Source organism: Pristiophorus japonicus, chromosome 1 (assembly GCF_044704955.1).
Source record: "Pristiophorus japonicus isolate sPriJap1 chromosome 1, sPriJap1.hap1, whole genome shotgun sequence".
Lineage (NCBI taxonomy): Eukaryota > Metazoa > Chordata > Chondrichthyes > Pristiophoridae > Pristiophorus > Pristiophorus japonicus.
Genome location: NC_091977.1, coordinates 68,448,126 through 68,472,354, shown reverse-complemented (window position 1 = coordinate 68,472,354; position 24,229 = coordinate 68,448,126). Strand labels below are relative to the sequence as shown.

The window sequence follows — 24,229 nt, the reverse complement described above, 5'->3', positions numbered from 1 at the left end:
TTAAGAATCAATCACATTGCTCTAGGTCAGGAAATGAACTGCTTGTAGTAGAGTTACCAGCCCATGTCCTGCTCTTGTAGCTACTTTGTTCATATAGTTGGTCTAATTAAGCTTCTGGTCAATGGTGACCCCAGCATGTTAATGGTGGAGGTGTCAGCGATGATGGTGCTGCTGGGAGTCGTTGACGATGGTGCTGTTTAAGGTCAGTGGGAGGTGATTGGATCCGTTCTTGTTAGAAATGATCATTACCTGACACTTGTGTTTCATGCATGTTAACTGCTACTTATCAGCCCAAGCCTGGATGTTATCTTGGTCCTAGCTAGCGTGGACTACTTCATCAGCAGAGGTGTTATGAATGGAGCGGAATAGTATGCAATAGTCAGCCATCAGTCCCACTTCTGATTATAATGGAGGGAAGGTCACCGATCAGCAGCAGATGATGGTTCGGCTGAGGACAATTTTCTCGAGGAACTTCTGCAGTTAAAACCCAGGGCTGCAATTGGCCTCCAACAATTATGACCATTTTCCTCTGGCTCATAATACAAATGAAGGGTTTTCCCTTTGGCCCCTATTGACCTCCGATTTTCTCGATGGTGCCATGGTCAGTTGAATGCGGTCTTGATGTTTAGGGAAGTTGTTCTCACCTTTCCCTTGACATTCATCCACATCTGGAATAAGGCTGTGATAAGGTCCGTAGCAGAGTGGTTCTAGCAGAATCTAAACGGAGCATCAGCAAACAGGTTATTGGTGAACAGGTATCACTTGACACTGCTGACTCCTTCCATCACTTTGTTGATGATTGTGAGAGGGCGATAATTGTATGGGTTAGATTTATCTTGCTTTTGGGGATAGGACATACCCGAGTAAATTTTCATGTTGTCATCAGGTAGATACCAGGGTCAAAGCTGCAATATAACAACTTGGGCTGGGGGCAGCTGGTTCTAGTGTACAGATCTTCAGCACTATACTACTTAGTTGCCCGATTGGACGCAGGGCTATAGAGCTTTGCCCTGATCAGTTAGTTGTGGGACCGCTTAGCTGTCTACCTGCTAATTTCTTGTGTGGTAGGTTGGTGCTGCATTCTAAGCCAGCCTCATGTTGCTCCTGGCACCCTTCTATACTCCCCGGGTGAACCAGAGACGGAGACAGTTACTGAGTGTCGGAGACAGAAACATTTACTGAGGTCTCCTGACTTGACGGAGGAAAAAGAGTGAGGGATATGCAAGGCCATTTGGTTACAGATTTTGGTGGTATACAATTTTGCTGCTGCTGCTGGCCCATAGGACCTCATGGATGCCCAGTTTATAACCTTAGTCTGTCCTACTTAACCGGATGATAGTGCCATACCAGGGTGCCTTCACAAGGACTATGCAGTGTCACTGCTGCCTAGGCTATTGTGGTCAGACGTGTTTTCAACAGGTAGGCGAATGAGGTGGTCAAGTAAGTTACTCCCTTGAGTTGGTTCCTTTACCCTCTGCAGAAGCCCAGTAAGTGGGTGGAAGACAATAAAAATCCCTCTGCCCAGAGAACTTTGTGTCCTTGCTTCCCCCAAGTTGTATTCAACATAGAAGGAGTACTCATGTGATGTTTGGTACCAGGAGGGTTCCTTAATCTTGCTTGACCTGAAGCGAGAAGCCTTTGCCCAGGGCCAAGCTCACTTGACCATACACCATTGTACCACACTTCTGGTGAATCTACTCCTGCTGGATAGGAGCAGGGGTGGGGAAATGGGGCAAGAAGGAAGCCAGGATATACCCAGGCATGATGGAGGAGTTTGAATGTTGGTGGATAGATATGGCTGAATATGACTGTCAAGATTATTGCTTGACTAGTTTGTGAGACAGCACTTCCAACTTGATGTTGGTGAGTAGGACTCTGCAGCATTGATTGGGCTGTGACTGCCAGAGTCCTGGCCTGATCCGACAGGTTCCTTTCCATGAAGGACACATGAACCAGTTGGGTTTGAGAGACAAATCGGCTGGTTCATGGTTGGTTTTCCAGGTGCCAATCCGCGAATGACCAGATTTGTTGAATTCAATTTCACAACTTATCTGGGTAATTCAATTTCACAACTTATCTCAATCTTTGGGTTGCCAGCCCAGTACTATTACCTTGTGTGAGGCATTTCTTGAATGTGAAGCAAATTTATCAAGTCATGGTGTTTGGCAACAAGCATTTTGTGCAACAATTGAAAGTCAGTGAACATGAATGGACTGTTGTATTATGCACAGTATTTACAGCCTCCGACAGATGCTGGTACAAACATGCTGACTCAGCTATTGAGGTACATTGTTTGCTTTGATTCAGGCAGTGCATCACATGGGGCAGAGCCCAGCTGGGCACACACTCAAACAAATGCAAAATTCCAAGCTGTCTTTTGGCCCTTTGCATGTCAATAGCTATTTATTTTCTATGTTTTATGTGCTTTCAATCAGCAGTCTAGGGAATTGCTGGTTTTACCCATATGGCCCAAAGAGAGTAACCTTTCTTTCTTTTGTGCACTTGTCCTAAAAAAAGACACATACGAAATCCTGGTGGTTCATCTTCAGAGTCAACTCATTAGACTTCTAGGAATCCTAAGGATTTGAAATCTTAGACATTTAAAGAGCAGAATATTTGTCACTGTCTAATCTACCCTGCTTCTATAAAGAGGTTGAAGATTATGTCCTAATCTTTTTGCCAAGAAGCGATTTGACACAGGGAGTAAAGAATCCTTAACTGGAGAATGAACTGGCACAAATAGCACTGGACCTGGGGCTTGATACGATGCAAGAGCAGAAGCCATATGCAGCATCGCTATCTGCAACATGATGGTATCAATTTGCATGCTCAGCATGTGGTTGTTTCAGAACCAGTCAGTCATTGTAGGCAATACTTCTATTGGGCCCAACTTTGCCCAACCCCTTTTTTCAGCGCACTTATCTTAAGGGCACCAACTTTGCATGCTGGAAAAAAGAGGCCCCACCCTGGCCACTCTTTGGAGTCCCCGGAGTCCTGGCATGGCGTGCATTCTGAAGTGGGGGGCGGAGCAACAGGCCGTGCCGGCACCTGCACAGTGAAGTCTGCACGCATGCTTCTGCCCTCTCAGCGTGTCCCCCGCTGAGTTCCCGGGCGAGGTAGGACTTCGGTTTTATTTTTATTTATTTATTGGCTGTGCTTGAGAGTTTTGATTTGGGGGGGGGGGGGGGGGGGGGGGGAGAAAGAGAAAAAGAGTGCATTGGTGGAGGGGAGGAAGAGGAGGAGGAGGGAAGAAGAGAGGTTTGTTTTTTTTTGGGGGGGGGGGGGGAGGGAAGAGGGAGAGAAAGTGTATGGGCTGGGGGGGGGGGGAGGAGAAGAGGAGAGTTTTTTGGGGTGGGGGGGGAAAGAGAAAGTAAGTGTTGGGGGTGGGGGGAGAAAGAAAGAAAGAGTGTATTTGGGGGGGGGGGGTGAGGAGGAGAGGTTTTTTTTTGGGGGGGGGGGGAGAAGAGAGAGAGAAAAAACATGTTTGGGGGAGGGAGAGGGGAGAGAGTGTGTATGGGAGGGAAGGGAAAGTGTGTTGGGGTGGGGGGAGAAAAGAAAGAGCGTTTTGTATACCAGCATCTCTCTCTCTCTGGCTCCCCCGCACTCTTCCCCCTTCCCCCCTCCCCCCCCGTGACATCGCAGTCAGCAGCTCGTATTTCTCCAGTAGGATTTACTTCATTTTTATTAGTATTTTAATTGTTTGAACTTTTCCTTGCAATGTTTGGTGCTTGGTTATGGAGGTTCTCTTCAGTTCCCTTTCCATCCCTGCCCTAATGTCTGCCGAAGGTGCACTGCTTTTTCTTCACTGCCCGCAAGGCTACACACCCAAGTCGATTTGGAGTAAGTTTTTGCTGGCCAAAGTGACATAAATGGCCAAAATTGACGTAAGTGTCTGGGAATGCCCCCTTTTGAAAAAAAAGAACGACCGAAAAAAATCGTACCCAACTGACTTATTCTGGAGCAAATTTTTTGGGGAAAATGGCATTTTTTAAACTTACACCAGAAAAAACTTACTCCATAAAAATTGGTGCAAGTCACAGCCAAAGTTGGGCCCTATAGTGTGTAGAAGATGAAGAATAGCTACTTCAAAACCTCACTGAGCGTCATAAGAGTTTCTCCCACATGGGCACCAAGACAATTACAATTAGTCTGGTACCAGAAACCTTGGACAGGTGATGGTGTTTGTCCTGATGAGTTCATTAATTTGATCTTGAATGTTTTTCAACAAGATGCAAGGTAGTTTCAAGCCCCACTTGCAGCTGTTGGGAACCCTATTCTGATTAGTGACCATTTTGTAGCAATTGAATTTTACTTGTCCAAGTATTGAACAAAGAAGCCAGTTACTAGTAGTTTGGGCTGATGCAGCAGAGCAACACAAGTACACCACATCCACTGGTTCTCCCTTGTCCACTCTACTAGTTACATCCTCAAAAAATTCTAGAAGATTTGTCAAGCATGATTTCCCTTTCATAAATCCATCCTGTCACTGCTTTCCAAATGCGCTGCAATTTCAACTATAATAATTGATTCCAACATTTTCCCCACTACCGAGATCAGGCTAACCGGTCTATAATTCCCCGTTTTCTCTCTCCCTCCTTTTTTTAAAAAAGTGGTGTTATATTAGCTACCCTCCAGTTCATAGTAACTGACCCAGAGTCGACAGACTGTTGGAAAATGATCACCAATGCATCCACTATTTCTAGGGCCACTTCCTTAAGTACTCTGGGATGCAGACTATCAGGCCCTGGGGGTTTGTCGGCCTTCAATCCCATCAATTTCCCTAACACAATTTCCCACCTAATAAGGATTTCCTTCAGTTCCTTCTTCTCGCTAGACTCTCGGTCCCCTAGTTTTTCCGGAAGGTTATTTGTGTCATCCTTCGTGAAGACAGAACCAAAGTATTTGTTCAATTGGTCTGCCATTTCTTTGTTCCCCATTATAGATTCACCTGATTCTGACTGCAAGGGACCTATGTTTGATTCACCAATCTTTTTCTCTTCACATATCTATAGAAGCTTTTGCAGTCAGTTTTCATGTTCCCAGCAAGCTTCCTCTCATACTCTATTTACCCCCTCCTAATTAAACTCTTTGCTCTCCTCTGCTGTATTATAAAATTCTCCCAGTCCTCAGGTTTTCTGCTTTTTCTGGTCAATTTATATGCCTCTTCCTTTGATTTAACACTATCCCTAATTTCCCTTGTTAGCCACGGTTGAGCCACCTTCTCAGTTTTATTTTTACTCCAGACAGGGATGTACAATTGTTGAAGTTCATCCATGTGATCTTTAAATGTTTGCCATTGCCTATCCACCATCAACCCTTTAAGTATCATTCGCCAGTCTATTCTAGCCAATTCACATCTCATACCATCAAAGTTATCTTTCCTTAAGTTCAGGACCCTAGTCTCGGATTAACTGTGTCACTCTCCATCTTAATAAAGAATTCTACCATATTATGGTCACTGTTCCCCAAGGGGCCTCGCACAACAAGATTGCTAATTAGTCCTTTCTCGTTACACATCACCCAGTCTAGGATGGCCAGCCCTCTAGTTGGTTCCTCGACATATTGGTCTAGAAAACCATCCTTAATACACTCCAGGAAATCCTCCTCTACTGTATTGCTACCAGTTTGGTTCGCCCAATCTATATGTAGATTAAAGTCGCCCACGATAACTGCTGTACCTTTATTGCACGCATCCCTATCTCATTTGATGCTATCCCCAACCTCACTATTACTGTTTGGTGGTCTGTACACAACTCCCACTAGCGTTTTCTGCCCTTTGGTATTCCGCAGCTCCACCCATACAGATTCCACATCATCCAAGCTAATGTCCTTCCTTACTATTGCGTTAATCTCCTCTAATCAGCAACGCCACCCCACCTCCTTTTCCTTTCTGTCTATCCTTCCTGAATATTGAATTCCCAGCCTTGGTCATCCTGGAGCCATGTCTCCGTAATCCCAATTATATCATATTCGTTAGTAGCTGTCTGCACAGTTCATTCGTCCACCTTATTATGAATACTCCTCGCATTGAGGCATAGAGCCTTCAGACTTGTATTTTTAACACACTTTGTCCCTTTAGACTTTTGCTGGAATGTGGCCCTTTTTGATTTTTGCCTTGGGTTTCTCTGCCCTCCACTTTTACTTTTCTTCTTTTTATCTTTTGCTTCTGCCCCCATTTTACTTCCCTCTGTTTCCCTGCATAGGTTCCCATCCCCCTGCCATATTAGTTTAATCCCTCCCCAATGTCATTAGCAAACACTCCCCCTAGGAGATTGGTTCCGGTCCTGCCCAGGTGCAGACCGTCCGGTTTGTACTGGTCCTACCTCCCCCAGAACCTGTTCTAATGTCCCAGAAATTTGAATTCCTCCCTCCTGCACCACTTCTCAAGCCACGTATTCATCTTAGCTATCCTGCAATTCCTACTCTGACTAGCACATGGCACTGGTAGCAATCCGGAGATTACTACCTTTGAGGTCCTACTTTTTAGTTTAACTCCTAGCTCCCTAAATTCAGCTTGTGGGACCTCATCCTGTTTTTTTACCTATATCGTTGATACCCATCTGCACCATGACAACTGTCTGTTCACCCTCCCCCTCCAAAATGTCCTGCAGCCGCTCTGAGGTATCCTTGACCCTTGCATCAGGGAGGCAACATACCATCCTGGAGTCTCGATTGCGGCTGCAGAAACGCCTATCTATTTCCCTTAGAAGAGAATCCCCTACCACTATAGCTCTCCCACTCTTCTTTCTGCCCTCCTGTGCAGCAGAGCCACCCATGGTGCCATGAACTTGGCTGCTGCTGCCTTCTCCTGATGAGTCATCCCCCCCCCCAACATTACCCAAAACAGTGCATCTGTTTTGGAGGGGGATGACCGCAGGGAACCCCTGCACTACCTTCCTTCCACTGCTCTGCCTAATGGTCAACCATTCCTTATCTGCCTGAGTAACCTTTGCCTGCAGTGACCAACTCACTAAATGTGCTATTCACAACATCCTCTGCATCGCGGATGCTCCAGAATGAATCCATGCGCAGCTCCAGTGCCGCAATGCGGTCTGTCAGGTGCTACAGCAGGATACACTTCCTGCACATGTAGTCGTCAGGGACACTGGAAGCATCCATGGCTTCCCACATAACACAGGAGGAGCATGACATGGGTCTGGGCTTTCCTGCCATGACTTAACCCTTAGATTAACTTAATTTGGAACAATGTCAAAGGTTACCTACTGATAAGGAAATAAAAAGGAAAAAAAAAGATAAAATACTCACCAATCCACCAGCCAATCACTTACCCGCTTGGCTGTGACGTCACCCTTCAATTTCTTTCTATTTCTTTGTTTACCTTCTGTCCCTGCACCAACTGGCCTCCTCGAATTCCCGGGCCTTTTATAGGCCTCCCCAACTGCCGCCTCCTCGAACTCCTGCTGCTCCCGAACTCCCAGGCCTTTTATAGGCCTCCTCCTTGAACTCCCAAGCCTTTTATAGGCCTCCTCGACTGCACAAAGCGCTAAATAAGGGCGTGTCTTTTGTTTCTAGAGTAGGATCAGGTGCCGCTACCAGATGCATATTGCTGGATACTCGGCGGCCCGTGTCCTAACTCGCACCAAGTCCCGCTCACCTATCACCCGTGCTCGCTGACCTACATTGGTTCCCAGTTAAGCAACGCCTCGAATTCAAAATTCACATCCTTGTTTTCAAATCTCTCCATGGCCTCACTCCTCCCTAGCTCTGTAATCTCCTCCAGCCCCACAATCACCCCGCCCCGCCCATCTGCGCTCCTCTAATTCCGGATTATAAATCGCTCAACCATTGGTGGCCATGCCTTCTGTTGCCTCGGCCCTAAGCTCTGAAATTCCGATTAAACCTCTCCGCCTCTTTCTTCCTTTAAGACACTACTTAAAACCTACCACTTTGACCAAGCTTTTGCTCACCTGCCCCAACTGCTCCTTGAGCAACTCAGTATCAAACTTTTTATCTCATAATACTCCTGTGACACCCTTGGGCACTATATAAATACAAGTTGTAAGAGTTTCTTGACCTTGGGATCACTGTTTCATTCTGCTAATTGCTAGAAGTATTACAGAAAGCAGTTCAATTGATTTTTTACCTGTTGCATAGATTTTGCACAAGGCAACATTGGAGGAAATATGCACATCAACGAGTAAGTGAGAAAGGCTAGCTGCAAGTGATGCAGAATATGAAACACAGCATAAGGTTGCACACAAAAAGTCATTTTAATTGGCTGAAATGACAAAGGCAGCACTTCTGCTTAGGAACGTATCATTTAAAAGCAAAAGTGACAATTCCAGGGGTAGGAGAGAGGTGGCAACCCAAATGTATATATTACAAGATTAACATTTTTACTAACCTTTCATTCGTCAAATGGAAGCTGTAAATAGTGCCACGTTAAATTGCGGCACGATTAAGGGAAGTTTGTCAAATTTCTGAATCATTGTGATCAATTCTAGTTGACTCAAATTGAGATCATAAAGTTACATAGGAACACAAAACATAAGAAATAGGAGCAAGAGTAGGCCATTTGGCCCCTCGAGGCTGCTCCACCATTCAATAAGATCATGGCTGATCTGATCATGGACTCAACTCCGCTTCCCTGCCCGCTCCTCATAACCCTTTATTCTCTTTTCGCTCAAAAATCTGTCTATCTCCGCCTTAAATATATTCAATGATCCAACCTCTACGGCAGAGAATTCCATAGATTTACAACCCCAAGAAAAAATTTCTTCTCATCTCAGTTTTAAATGGGCGGCCCCTTATTCTAAGACTATGGGCTAGAACCTCCATTTTTGAGCTTATCGCCCAAAAATGGGCATTAAAAAAGGGTTTTCAGATCGCCGGCTTCTCGCCCACTCTCAAAACACCTAGTTTACATTTTTGAAGATGGGCATTACCGTGAGCGGTATCAAATGGGCGTTAGTGTTAAATTTTTCTGACCTTCTGCTGTAAAGCGTGGCCGTCCTTAGCAACGGCATGGCAACGCTCGATTCCCGCGATTCAGGAGGTCAAGGGTCATCAATACATGCACAGAAGAGGAGAGACCGAAAGAGTGCGTGGCTGTGGTGTATGCTTGTTTGGATGTTGTGGGAGGAACGACGGAGATTCACCAGCAGCAAAAAGCCCACTAAGCACCAAGAATATAGTTGGCACCGAGTTTTGTCCAACAAATAACATAAAATGGAAGGGATGGAGGAGGCCCTCGAACTGGTATCCAGGAACACTGGTGGCAGAGGGCTCCCAGTGGTCCCAGAGCACCGCACTGCACCCCAAGGTGATGCACCCCCATTGCCAACCACTCGAGAGCCAGCAGCAACATCTTGCTTATGGCTCGGAGCACGCTCCCACCTCGGGACCGTCCTCTTCTGTATCCATCCAAGCAGCTCTTCGGCCGTCACCCCCCTCTCCCCCAATGAAACATCGCCTGAGGACCTACTCGGCCAGGCGGCTTGGAGTCAGGAGGGAAAGGAGAAGGGGTAGAGGTGGGGAGGAGAAGCCGGGGGGGGTTGGTTTGTACAGAAATAATGATTTCAGACTAACATTCGGTTTAAATGTTTTTATTTAACAAAACCTTGCAGCATATTGGCTCAGATAGCTGCACCATTACACGCTGGTGATTCCTTATCAAAGGGTATAATCACACTTAGCTTCAATCAAGGTGGTGCCCACCATTGATATATGACCTGCACACCCAGCAGTGTGTCAGCCTTGTAAATAACACCAACGTTCTTTAGGCAAAGCACTCATTGATGAGCTCCTGACATAAGGCTCTTGCAGCTATCATGCCAACATGGGCCCTTTCATGCAGTCTACGGGGGGGGGCATGGCTTCTGCGTCAGCCTAATTGTCTGGCCCGATGTCAGTGTCCACCTCCTCGTCTCTGGCGAGGTGGACTGTCACTCATCAGGCAATTCTTGTCTCCTCCTGATAGCCAAGTTGTGTAGCATGGAGCAAACCACCACGAATTGAGCTACCTGCTCAGGGCGGTATTGGAGCTCGCCTCCTGTGTGGTCCAGGCATCTGAAGCGCTATTTCAGCACCCTAATGGTTTTCTCCATGATATTGCAAGTAGCTCTGTGGCTCTTGGCCTCGGTGAGGGTGTCACGCAGGGGGTCATCAACCAGGTGGGTGAGGCCATATCCTTTGTCCCCAGGCATCCAGCATTGACCTTGTGGCTCATTGTTAAACAAGTCAGTGAGATACAGTGCTCTCACACAGGATGTGCACATCATGGATGCTGCCCAGAAATTGAGCTTTCACTGCCAGTATAATTTGCTGGTGGTCAACAACCAGTTGGACATTCAGGGAGTGGAATCCCTTGCGGTTTCTGAAAACCTCAGCATCCTGAAAGGGTGCCCGCATCGCAATGTGCGCACAGTCTATTGCTCCCTGTACCTTGGGGAAGTTTGCAATTCTGAAGAAACCTAGAGCCCTCTCACTCTGTGCCTCCTTGGTCATAGGGAAGCTGATCAAGTCCCTCGTGTGCGAACAGGACTTCAGTGACCTGTCTAATGCAGCGATGTGCGGCATGCTGAGAAAGTCCACACATGTTGCCAGCTGTGGCCTGAAAAGAACTCGAGGCATAGAACGACAGTGCCGCAGTGACTTGGACCTCGCTGGACAATGCAGTTCTGTCAGGCTGCAGGTCTGCCTCATCAGCTGGTATACCTCAGTGATAACCTCTTTGTGGAAGAGCAGTCTCCGAAGGCAGGTGGTGTCGGGCAAGTCGAGGTAAGAATGCTTCTCCTTGTACTTGCGGGGGGTGTAACGTCTGGTCCTCCTCATCTGTCTGCCACTTCGTACATTAAGCACATTAATGCAGTGCAGCGTTCCTTCGGCGATGTCGAGTCTGCTGCATGTATTTGGCCACCAAGAGAGGGTGAGAAAGGACAGGCCCCATTGCAGTAGCGATCTGTTTTCCACCGATTGCACACAAACAAGGAATGTCCCGACAAGCACAATTCCAATCGGTCAAGATGTTTTTAGAGATGTTCACATCACATCAACGACCTGCAGAGTATATCCGAACTCCGCCAAAGTTGAAGCACAGCAGCCTTTTAAAGGACGCAACATACGATCTACAACATGGCTTCCATAACGCTGTGATTCGTTCCGGTTAGTTCCACTTTTTGTGGGCAGTTTTTTGAGCAAGCGATATAGTGGGCGAAATGTGTGCGAGGTGGTGAAATTAATGACGGGCGATCTCCATGGCCGCTAGTTTGGGTAAATATGCTCTTTATGACAAAAAACAGTCGCCGGGTGTTAATATTGAATCACGTCGTTTACTTTCCGCGTGGAAAGTAACGCTGGGCGATATTATGGGCGTTGAATTCGCCCATCCTGCTGATTCCACCCCAAAAAATGAGCAGGCGTTAATATTTTTTCTCTGTGTTAACCACATGGGGAATGTAACGCTCGGTGATAAGTTGCCGAAAAATCCCCGCCAGTTTCCATTTTGTGCCAAAATGGGCGATATATGGGCATTGTATGTCATTTCAGCGGTAAAATGGGCGTTAAGCAGGCAAAAAAAAGTGGAGGTTCTAGCCTGCTGTCCCCTAGTTTTAGTTTCCCCCGAGTGGAAATATCCTCTCTGCATCCACCTTGTCGAGCCCCCTCGATCATCTCTCATTCTTCTGAACTCCAATGTGTCTAGGCCCAACCTACTCAACCTATCCTCATATCAACCCCCTGATCGCCAGAATCAACCCAGTGAACCTTCACTGCACAGCCTCCAATGCAAGTATTCCCTTCCTTAAATAGAGACCAAAACTGTACCCAGTACTCCAGGTGTGGCCTCAACAATACCCTGTACAGTTGTAGCAGGACTTATCTACTTTTAACTCCATCCCCCTTGCAATAAAGGCCAACATTCTATTTGCCTTCCTGATTACTTGCTGTACTAACTTTCTGTTTCGTGCACAAGAACCCCAAGGTCTCTCTGTACTGCAGCACTGTGCAATTTTTCTCCATTTAAATTATAATTTGCTTTTCTATTATTTCTGCCAAAGTGGATAACCTCACATTTCCCACATTATACTCCATCTGCCAAATTTTTGCCCACTCACTTAGCCTGTCTATATCCCATTGCAGATGTTTTGTGTTCTCCTCGCATTACACTCGGTCCCTTCATCCAAATCATTAATATAATTGTAAATAGTTGAGGACCCAGCACCGATCCCTGCAGCACCCCACTAGTCACTGTTTGCCAACCGGAAAAATGACCCATTTATCCCAACACTCTGTTTTCTGTTAGTTAGCCAATACTCTCTCCATGCCAATATATTACCCCCAACTTCGTGAGCTTTTATCTTGTGCAGTAACCTCTTGTGTGTTTGGGTAACCAGAAAAATTCAAATATTATGAACTGGTACATTTATTTTCATATGCAGGTATACACACATACACAGACAAAAAAGATCTAATTCTTCCAGATAACCCCAATAAGATATTTATAACACAAGGTGGAAAAACCATAATGAAAAGTTTGTCTTAAAGGACTGATGTTACCTGAAGTTCTTGACTTTTGTATGCTTGTTCTTGCTTAATTTTATTTGTCATACTATCCTTCATCTCATCTAAGGTGGCCTGGAGAGCACCAAATTCTTCTTCTAATTCAATCACCACCTTGGTGGTATTGACCTGCCATGAAACAGAAAGTAACAAATCAATTCTTACTTTCTCATACAGGTAAATAGGACCTGAAGCAAAGCAGATGTCACAATCAATCACATATTAGTACTAGAACTGGGTGAGAGGAAAGAGGAACTGAAGGGGGGGAAAAAAAATCATGTGCAGTGCACTCCATTTGTCTGTATGCAGTCAATTCATATTACATAACTATTTGGCTATAGAAGTTACGTTCACTTATGAACTGTAATTCTAAAAATACAAGTTGCCTCATCTTAGTTTTAATTAGCTGTGTTTTGGCAGACTTGGACGGATGTGTAGCATGCTATAGTGAGGGATGATAAAAATGCAATGTTGACCTAATTTAGGCATTTGTCTGCAATTTACAATTAAAATTGTTTCATCACAGATGCAGTCAGATGAGTAAATGGATAAATTCATTTTTATTGAAAATTGGAAAGAAAGAATTAGCAATTAGACAAAAATAATTGAAGGTTTGAAGAATAATAAACTAAATAACTTTAGAGGACCACCATTTGAATCTCCCTTCCCCCCCCCACCCCCATATAAGTTCTTGCAAAGAATTAATATCAGCATCTTTTTTTTAAAAAAAAGAACAATGAGCATAGATATAAATGCCTAAAGGAGGCTGAACAGCGCTCACTGCTGTTGAGTCATCACTGGGTTTTGGTCTCCCCACAAAAGACAATCAGCTAAGTCAGCCTCAATAGTATCAATCCAGTACCTCCATCACTAGTGCCAACTAGTTACACAAAATTAATTAAGGATAAGTAAACCATGATTGTTCAGAACCATTTTTTTTTTTTTTTTAAATACAAAGTGCCCCCATGCGATCTTCCCTCAAACAAATGTACTCGTGGAGCATAGCCAATGTTTACTGCAACTTGAAATATTACTTAACTGTGAGAGACCTTTTCAAATTCATTCTACTGCAAGGAAAATGAAACTCTTCAGAATTAACAAATGACTGAGGATATTGGACCAGAGAAGTAGGAATGGGGTACTGAAGTTGCATGTTCAGCCATGAACCCATTGAATGGCAGTGCAGGCTCGAAGGGCCGAATGGCCTACTCCTGCACCTATTTTCTATGTTTCTATGTTTCCCATCCTCAGCTGTTTAATTTAACCATGATAGATGAGAGAGTGAATAATTCAGAACTTTCCAGTCAAAAATTCAACTAAATGGTGCATTACTGTCAACCTTAAGCCTCAGTGTGCAGTTAATCCACGTGTACACAAACCCCTTTATAAAAGTGTTTCAGGTGTATGCAAGTTAAAGATCATTTTGAAATCTCCCTTTTTAAAATGACATTCCAATCCATTTTAATGCAAGTCTATTCACATTTCATATTAAACCAAAGAAAATATTCAATTACTGCCAATCATGTAACTTCAGAGCATTCAGTATTAAAGTAATTGGGGGGGAAAAAAAGTTTATTTGGCACATTATGATTTGAGAAATCATGTGGACCAACAGGATTACTGAACCTTGTGGCAAAAAAAAAAAATCACAAAGGAACCCAGATTCCTGGAAATGTTTGACAATCAGAACATTTTTACAATGCAAAACTCTGCATTCAGGAATTTGTAAATAATCAAAAGCAATGGCATCAGTGGTGTGTTATTTCAACTCTACTCACAGCAATACACAATTATATCAGTCAACTGGGACTGCTGATGAGTACATAAGACGACCTATCTGCAGATCTTACATGATTAAACCGCTATTGTTTCTCATCTACACAAAAAGGACTTGGATATGGAAAATACTGTTTCTTGACAGCACGGAAATAGAAGTAACACAGACAATGCAACACATGTATTTAGATCAGTATTGAATTGGGCAGACAGATGGCAAGTGAAACTTAACACTGACAAAGGCCATATTACACATGTGCAGTATGAGTATACAACAAATTGAATAAAATTAGCACAGAAGACTGAAATGAGCCCAGGAGTAACAGCAGAAATATTACTCTCCTTGCCAAATGAAATGAAAAGTCTAGAATATATAGTCAACATAGTAAGACTAGAAGTCTAAGGATTTACAATGAACTAGGAAAACTACACTGAATATCAGTTTTTGGTCACCATGGAACAAAAATGATACTGTCCCCACCACTTAAAACACTGACGTTTAAAACGGGTAGTCACTTATATTGACGAAAAAGCCAAAACCATTTGCATTAATAGAATCATAGGGGTCAAGTTTCGGGCTGCGCGCGAGCCACGCCCGATTTCTGCGCCAAAAACTTACCTAGGTATTCTCCACTCCCTCAGGTAGATCCAGGCCCTCGGCTGCCCCTAGCCCTGGCCAAATGGGCTCACTGGGGCGGCGAAGATCCGGCTGCACCTCCCTCCTCTTCAGCTCCTGCTCTGGCTGTGGGCTCCAGCTTCCCCCCCCCCCCCCCAGCTTCGCTGCCCGCTCCCGCTCCGCTGCTCGCTCTTCCCCCACCACCACCCCCCCCAAGCTCGCTCTCTCCAGAACCAGGGACATAGTCTAAGGATAAGGGGTAAGCCATTTAGGACCGAGATGAGGAGGAACTTCTTCACTCAGAGTTGTTAACCTATGGAATCTTCTTCCGCAGAGTTGTCGATGCCAGTTCGTTAGATATATTCAAGAGGGAGTTAGATATGGCCTTACAGCTAAAGGGATCAAGGGGTATAGAGAGAAAGCAGGAAAGGGGTATTGAGGTGAATGATCAGCCATGATCTTATTGAATGGTGGTGCAGGCTCAAAGGGCCGAATGGCCTACTCCTGCACCTATTTTCTATGTTTCTATGATAACAAAAGGACACAGATGTAAGGTGATTGGCAAAAGAACCAGAAGCGACACGAGGAATTTTTTTTTTTTTTTTTTTTAAACGCAACAAGTGGTTAGGATTTAGAATGCACTGCCCGAGAGGGTGGTGGATAGAAATTCAATAATTACCTTCAAAAGGTAATTGGATAAATACTTGTAGAGAAAAAAATTGCAGGGATTTGGGCAAAGAGCAAGACTAACTGGATTGCTCTTCGAAAGAGCCAGCGCAGACTCGATGGGCCGAATGGCCATCTTCTGTGCTGTTCTATTCTATGAAATCACAATTAGACACCATAATGGTAGAATTAATGTATCGGAGCTGCAATGGCCTCACTGGTTTCTCCTCCTGTCTTTTCTTGTGTCTCAGTCATCTGCAGTGGTAGACTTTGGGATTTGGTTTTATTCATTCATGTGATGTTTGCATCACTGGCAAGGCCAGCATTTATTGCCCATCCCTAATTGCCCTTGAGAAGGTGGTGGTAAGCAGTCACCTTGAACCGCTGCAGTCCATGTGGTGAAAGTACTCCCATAGTGCTGTTAGGGAGGGAGGTTCAGGATTTTGACCCAGTGACTATGAAGCAACGACAAATTAGGCTGGTGTGTGACTCGGAGGGGAACTTGGAGGTGCTGGTGATCTTTTTTATATAGTCAGAGCTTGCACTGTTTTATAGTCAGTAACATTATACAAAGTGCAAGTCAGTCTCTCTTTACTTAACAACATAAAACCTGGTGGCATTAAACACTCAGTGAGCTCATAGAAAGATCAATTAATAGACTGCCGATATTTGACTCTGGTGCTGTGCTGTTGGTGAGTTCCTTTGTTTCTTCACACTTGTCTTTGAAGTGTGACACCTGAAATGTCACAGAGAAGTAACAAGGTAAAAAAAAAGTCAGGAAATGCACACTGGATGTATCTTCCTTTAATACTTCAGCATTCCTGGGAATTAAAAGGCACAGGTGTAGTTTACTGACAGCTGTTGCAAAAATACAACCTGGAAGCTGAAGCTTTTGAGAAAGGTCTTGGCCTCAAAGTAAACCTTAATGAAGGTACTCAAAGACACATGACAATTCTACAAGTAAATATGTGAAATATGCAAATTTTGTTAGAAAAATATTTTGACAGTAGACCATGGGAAGACCACGTCAAGAAGTATTCAGCAATTTGGTTAGTTCACCCTCTAATAAGTTTGCATACAGTTGAATTGCAATTACCAAATTTCCATATAGCCAATTAAATGGAAGAAATATGAATGTAGGGGAAGTGAGCCATTCAAGTTCAATTATGAGTTTACATTTAAGAAATATGAGATTCAAGGAAACAAACATATTACAGTTGAATAATCCAACATACAAGTATTACCTGAACATTTTTTAAAGTATGGTTCAACGTCTCAATGAAATTCTGTATTTCATCATCTTTATTTGCCAGTGTTGTGATAATTCTTTGCAATGCTTCCTACAACAAAGAGAAATAAGTTAGCTGCCTCACAAAATGATATTCCACATATGAACTAATACAAAACTGCGTTTGATGCATAATAGAAATTTATCACACTAGGGCTTTATATGTAAGCATTAGGCAGATACATGTAATGGCTTTGTCCCTCACTATTTTCCAGGATTATGTTTCAAATAAAACGTGTATATTTTAACAACTACTAGTGGATCACCTGTGGTTTGTCTCACAGCGAGCAGGACACTGTTTCATAACAATGTTATACAATGCAATGTACCCGTCATTACATAATATAGTGGATGCCCCACACCACTGCTTGTGGACAAACGGGAATGGTTTAGTACTCAGCGCCGAAGCTCGCTCTCCCACATTTCTCATGGGTCATGCTCTGTCTGGGCTGTGCTGTCACTCAAGGTCCAGCATGTCTCTATCGTTTGGCCTGGATTGGGAAGGGTCTAATGTCTGGTTATAAACCTTCAGCATATCTTGTGGAAACTGTCTCTGCATCCGTAAGCTCACACTCACGCGTGCGTTATTTGGCACCCATCACATGATGCACCAAAAGTACTTCCTTTTAAAAAAAAATCCGTCCTCTTTTCCTTCCTTTTGGATCCGTCTTTCGGATGAAATGTTAAACCGAGGCCCCATCTGCTCTAGAAACATAGAAAATAGATGCAGGAGTAGGCCTCCGGCCCTTCGAGCCTGCACCACCATTCAATAAGATCATGGCTGATCAATCCTTCAGTACCCCGTTCCTGCTTTTTCTCCATACCCCATGGTCCCTTTAGCTGCAAGGGGCCATATCTAACTCTGTCTTGAATATATCCAATGAACCGGCATCAACAACTCTCTGCGGTAGGGAATTCCATAGGTTAACAACTCTGAGTGAAGAAGTTCCTCCTCATCTCAGTCCGAAATGGCTTACCCCTTATCCTAAGACCATGTCCCCTGGTTCTGGACTTCCCCAACATCGGGAACATTCTTCCCGCATCTAACCAGTCCCGTCAGAATTTTATATGTTTCTTTGACATCCCCTCTCATCCTTCTAAACTCCAGTAAATACAGGCCCAGTCGATCCAGTCTCTCCTCATATGTCAGTCCTCCCATCCCAGGAATCAGTCTGGTGAACCTCCGCTGCACTCCCTCAATAGCAAGAACGTACTTCCTCAGATTAGGAGACCAAAACTGAACACAAATCACCCTGCAGCCTCTTAGCATCCTCCTCACAGCTCACACCGCCACCCAGTTTAGTGTCATCTGCAATTACACTCAATTCCATCATCCAAATCATTAATATATATTGTAAAGAGCTGGGGTCCCAGCACTGAGCCCTGCGGCACTCCACTAGTCACTGCCTGCCATTCTGAAAAGGACCCGTTAATCCCGACTCTCTGCTTCCTGTCTGCCAACCAGTTCTCTATCCATGTCAGTACATTACCCCCAATACCATGTGCTTTGATTTTGCACACCAATCTCGTGTGTGGGACCTTGTCAAAAGCCTTTTGAAAGTCCAAATACACCACATCCACTGGTTCTTCCCTGTCTACTCTGCTAGTTACATCCTCAAAGAATTCCAGAAGATTCGTCAAGCATGATTTCCCTTTCATGAATCCATGCTGACTTGATCTGATCCCGTTACCGCTTTCCAAATGTGGACGTTAAAGATCCCAAGGCACTATTTTGGAGGAAGAGCAGGTCAGTTATCAGGTGTGTCCTGGTCAATATTTATCCGTCAATCAACATAAAAAAAGATTATTTGGTCATCATATTGCTGTTTGTGGGAGCTTGCTTGCGTGTAAATTGGCTGCCATGATTCCTACATTACAACAGTAACTACATTTAAAAGTACTTCATTGGCTGTAAAGTGCTGAGACACGTCCAGTGGTTGTGAAAGGCGCTATATAAATCCAAGTCTTTCTTTTCTTATTTCTCTCTTCAATTTCACCTTCCTGTTCATCTCCTTTTGTATCTTTATCTTCACTCCTGTTTGCTGGCTTACAAAAGAACATAAGAAATAGGCGCAGGATTAGGCCATTTGGCACCTCAAGCCTGCTCTGCCATTCAATAAGATCATGGCTGATCTGATCATGGACTCAGTTCCACTTCCCTGCCCGCTCCCCATAACTGTACTTCTCTGCTTTTATACTCTATCCCCCTTGCAATAAAGGGGAACATTCCATTTGCCTTCCTGATTACTTGCTGTACCTGCATACTAACTTTTTGTTTGTCATGCACAAGGACCCCCAGGCCCCTCTGTACTGCAACACTTTGCAATTTTTCTCCATGTAAATTGTAATTTGCTTAGCTACTTTTTCTGCCAAAGTGGATAACCTCACATTATACTCAATCTGCCAGATTTTTGCCCTCTCACTTAGCCTGTCTATATCTCTCTGCAGATTTGTGTCTCCTCCTCACAATTTGCTTTCTCACATATCTTTGTATCAGCAGGGACTCCCAGGTGTCAGTGGGGACGTAACACTTTATCAGGGAGGCTTTGAGGGTGTACTTGTAACGTTTCCGCTGCCCACCTTTGGCTCATTTGCTGTGAAGGAATTCCGAGTAGAGCGCTTGCTTTGGGAGTCTAGTGTCTGGCATGCGAACTATGTGGCCTGCCCAGCGGGGCTGATCAAGTGTGGTCAGTACTTCAATGCTGGGGATGTTGGCTTGGACGAGAACGCGAACATTGGTACGTCAGGGGATTTGTAGGATTTTGCGGATACATCGTTGGTGGTATTTCTCCAGCGACTATACAGGAGGGCGGGTATTACTACAGCCCAGGCCAAAGACTGCCCTAAGTGGAGGAAGTGCATCTGGGAGGGTGCTGAGCTCTTAGAGACTCGTCGCTGAGAGCATGCAGAAATTAAGCGCAGACAGCGGAAAGAGCGTGCGGCAAACCAGTCCCACCCACCCCTTCCCTCAACGACTATTTGCCCCACCTGTGACAGAGACTGTGGTTCTCGTATTGGACTGTACAGCCACCTAAGAACTCATGTTAAGAGTGGAAGCAAGTCTTGCTTCCTCGATTCCAAGGGACTGCCTATGATGATGTATTAGCAAACTTGGCTACATTACACTCGGTCCCTTCATCCACGTCATTAATATAGATTGTAAATAGTTGAGGATCCAGCACCGATCCCTGCAGCACCGGTTTGTCAACCAGAAAATTACCCATTTATCCCGACTCTGTGTTTTCTGTTCATTAGCCAATCCTCTATCCATGCTAATATATTACCCCCAACTATGTGAACTTTTATCTTGTGTAGTACCCTTTTATGTGGCACCTTATCAAATGCCTTCTGAGAATCCAAATACACCACATCTACTGCTTCCCCCTTATCCACCTTGCTCGTTACATCTTCAAAGGACTCCAGCAAATTTGTCAAACATGATTTCCCTTTCATAAAACCATGCTGGCTCTGCTTGATTGAATTAGGCTTTTCCAAATGTCCCACTACTACTTCCTTAATAATGGACACCAGCATTTTCCCAACGACAGATGTTAGGCTAACTGGTCTATAGTTTGCTGCTTTTTGTCTGCCTCCTTTTTTAAAATAGTGGCATTAGATTTGCAATTTTCAAATCCGCTGGAACCATCTCAGATTCCAGGGAATTTTGGTAGATTGCAATCAATGCATCCACTATCTCTGCAGCCACCTCTTAAGACCCTAGGATGTAAGCCACCAGGTCCAGGGGACTTGTCTGCCTTTAGTCCCATTATTTTACCGAGTACTACTTCATTAGTGATAGTGATTGTGTTAAGTTCCTCCCTCCCTATAGCCCCTTGATTATTCACTATTAGGATGTTTTTAGTATCTTCTACTGTGAAGACTGATACAAAATATTTGTTCAATGTCTCTGCCATTTCCCTGTTCTCTATTATTAATTCCCTAGTCTCATCCTTTAGGGAACCAACAGTTACTTTAGCCACTCTTTTCCTTTTTATGTACCTGTAGAAACTATTACCATCTTTTTTTATATATTTTGCACTAGTTTACTCTCAATCTATCTTCCCTCTATCATTTTTTTAGTTGTTCTTTGCTGGCTTTTAAAAGTTTCCCAATCCTCTGGCCTCCCACTAGCCTTGACCACATTGTATACCCTTGTTTCCTTAGTTAGCCACAGATGGTTATCCCTTCTCCTAGTCTTTCCTTCTCATTGGGATATATTTATGTTGCAAGTTCTGGAATATTTCTGCTCATCAACCGTACCATACTTTAATCTATTTCCCCAGTCCAATTTAACCAACTCTGCCTTCATATTTAAGCTCAAGGCCCTGGTTTGAGAACCAACTTTCTCACCCTCCAACTAAATTTGAAATTCAACCATGTTATGGTCACTCATTCCTAGAGGATACTTTACTACAAGATAATTTATTAATCCTGTCTCATTACACAGTACCAGATCTAATATAGCCTGCTCCCTGATTGGTTCGGCAACATACTGTTCAAGGCTTGCTGTGCCTTTTGTTTTACTTCTGTTTATTTCCACCCTTCCCTTCTTAGAAAGTGCACTCCTGGCCTCAGCCTCAGTGGTTAAAATGAAATTGGTTACAGTGTAATCACTCCTCAATTATGCGTCTCCTTTGACCTCAGTTCTGTATCAATTGTTACAAACAAAGCAGAATTTGTCCATAATTGATTTAAAAAAAAATTAAAATCACCGAATCACTAGACTTTACGTTGCCATTAAAAAACAAGGAGTTTGAGTAAACCTCCTTATCGTAAGAGTAGACAACAGAATAAGCAGGTAAGTCACCTTCACTGAATTCAGTGCAAAATAATTCACAAAATCTGCAGAAAAATAAGCTCACCCTTCTGGCATGCATAATGTCAACAGTGATCTTTTACCATTGCATTGTAACCACAGACCTGCACTCACCGATCTTAGTGAATTGCTGCAATGACATTAGACACACATTTACAGGTCAAATCGGGGTACCTCAAGTGCTGCGCAAAGGGACGGGACGGACAGTCGCATATGTGGAAAATGCCAGGAGTACCCACATCCAATCACCAGTGGCTATGCAAATTTTAAACTCAGTCCGAACCAACAATCTAGTGGTAGGTCTAATCATATCCTCTGAATCTTAAAAGGGAAGCTCTTTACTGCCAAATTACGCAGTTACCAGTATCGCATACACTGACGAGAGATTTGTCAATCTGCCAGTTCACTAATCCTGTAAATGCTCTGGTCAGTGGGTTGAATCAGACAGCAGTCACTCCATTTTTGGCTCAGACGACATATAGACAAGGCTTTATCTCAAGTGTATTTCAAATACTTAAAAAAAACACCTAAACAGATACAGGATTCTTTTCCAATCCTGGTGATCAAGACATCAAATAAAGCTCTGGTACACCCTTCTAAATACATCTAATCGTCGCTAAACAAGAGGCTAAACTGGTTTTAAGTATTAGCACTCAGTTACCCAAATAATCGCAAAAAACGTCTGTCGAACTACTTCCAGAAAAAGTAATATTGTTTCACATTGAAAGAGTTTGTAGCATTTCGACACAGATACAAGTACATACTTACTGAAGGATACAATGTAAACCCACACTGCAACAAATGGATCATAATTGGGCCAACACCCTACATTAGTACCACTATTGATCTTGCTGCAAATCTAATATTCTGTAGATTGATGACCGCCAAATCCGGTCAGGATGGACGGCGTTAACACGCCAGTGATGCAGCATTTTCATTCCTCCGCACCAACTTGTTGGAGCTGCGAGTAACTCACCCCATCCCAAACCCCCAAACTCACCCTACCAGTCCCTTTCACTTCCAAAACCTGAACACGACGAGACCCAAGGTTTGAATGATATTTATTAAAAATCCGCACGCATCCTACTCAGAGCAAATAAACAAGGGATGGAAATGCTCTCCCTCCCCCGCAGAAACTCAACACAACTAAATCACAACAAAAAAACAAATTCAATTAAACCAAAATAAACATAAGAAATCAAATAACACAAAACTAAAGAGAAATAAAACAAAACCGCCGGCGGCAAGGAGCCGAGTGTCAGCGATTATTCTGTTGCTATGGTGCGGTGGAGTGAGCCGGTGAAGTGGTGAAGCCGAAGTCCGGGAGCGGAGGGAGGGGCTAGGGCCGGGAACTGGGGGCTGGGGGTGACCGATCTCCGCTCCCTTACCATCGGGTCAGTCATCGCTGCTGCTGGCGATGAAGCGGGAGGGGCCTGCTGTCCAGAAGCTGGCTCACCCCAATCTCTCACACTCACACTCACACTCACACTCACACACATACACATACACATACATACATACATACATACGCGCGGGGCGAGAAGCCAAGCACTCACCCGCTGTGAGTCCATGGCTCCGGTGAAGGGCCCTCCCGGCGGCCGCTGCCTCTGACCCAGGCGACAACGAGAAGCCCCGACCCTCAGCGCGGACAAGCGCGCATGCGCGTCAACCGGCGCCACGGCGCAGGTCATTAATATTAATGATGGCGGAGTGACGTCACAATCCTCGCCGTCACAGGCGTGCTCCGCGCCATGTGCTTTTCATTTTAACCGCGCATGCGTCAAAAATTTACCTCCTGAACCCAGAATTTGTTGACCAAGCAACAATGAGTTTAATGGCACTCGCTGTTAGAATGTGTCTTTCGGGTAAGATGTTGAACCAAGGCCCCGTCTGCTCTCCCAGGTGGACATAAAAGATCCTATGGCACTATTTCAAAAAAAAGCTGCCCAGTTATCCCGTGTCCTAGCCAATTCTTTACAAACGTTGGCGGAGTACAGCTAGACTGCATAAGCCGATTCAATCGAGTCTAAACAATACAAGTGTAAATCATCCAGCAACTTGTGGCGAGGAAGAGATTCCTCATGAATTGCAAATTGGTGTAAATTGCTTGACTTGTTAATCTCATGAAAATGGCAGTTCGCCCTCAACTGTTGGGGAAGTCCAGAACCAGGGGTCACAGTCTAAGGATAAGGGGTAAGCCATTTAGGACCGAGATGAGGAGAAACTTCTTCACCCAGAGAGTGGTGAACCTGTGGAATTCTCTACCACAGAAAGTAGTTGAGGCCAATTCACTAAATATATTCAAAAGGGAGTTAGATGAAGTCCTTACTACTCGGGGGATCAAGGGGTATGGCGAGAAAGCAGGAAGGGGGTACTGAAGTTTCATGTTCAGCCATGAACTCATTGAATGGCTGTGCAGGCTAGAAGGGCTGAATGGCCTGCTCCTGCACCTATTTTCTATGTTTCTATGTTTCTAACTACCCTATTATTTTTAAGAATTGCTGAATTTGCACATTATATTCAAACTAAACTTGCCACAGAAAATTAG

General features: G+C 44.3%; 1 protein-coding gene across 2 annotated transcripts in view; it reads right to left on the bottom strand.

Annotated features, from left to right (window-relative positions):
• The window catches only part of fsd1l (fibronectin type III and SPRY domain containing 1-like), a 115,471-nt gene extending 92,154 nt beyond the window's left edge, over positions 1–23,317 (bottom strand). For both annotated transcript variants that reach the window (XM_070880678.1, XM_070880689.1), the window contains exons 1-3: positions 23,238–23,317; positions 16,822–16,917; positions 12,517–12,648 (exon numbers count right to left, since the gene is read on the bottom strand). In XM_070880678.1, coding sequence (XP_070736779.1) covers positions 12,517–12,648; positions 16,822–16,917; positions 23,238–23,252 — 243 coding nt within the window. In that variant the 5' untranslated portion in view covers positions 23,253–23,317. The remainder of the gene's footprint in view (positions 1–12,516; positions 12,649–16,821; positions 16,918–23,237) is intronic.
• Positions 23,318–24,229: the final 912 nt, after the last annotated feature.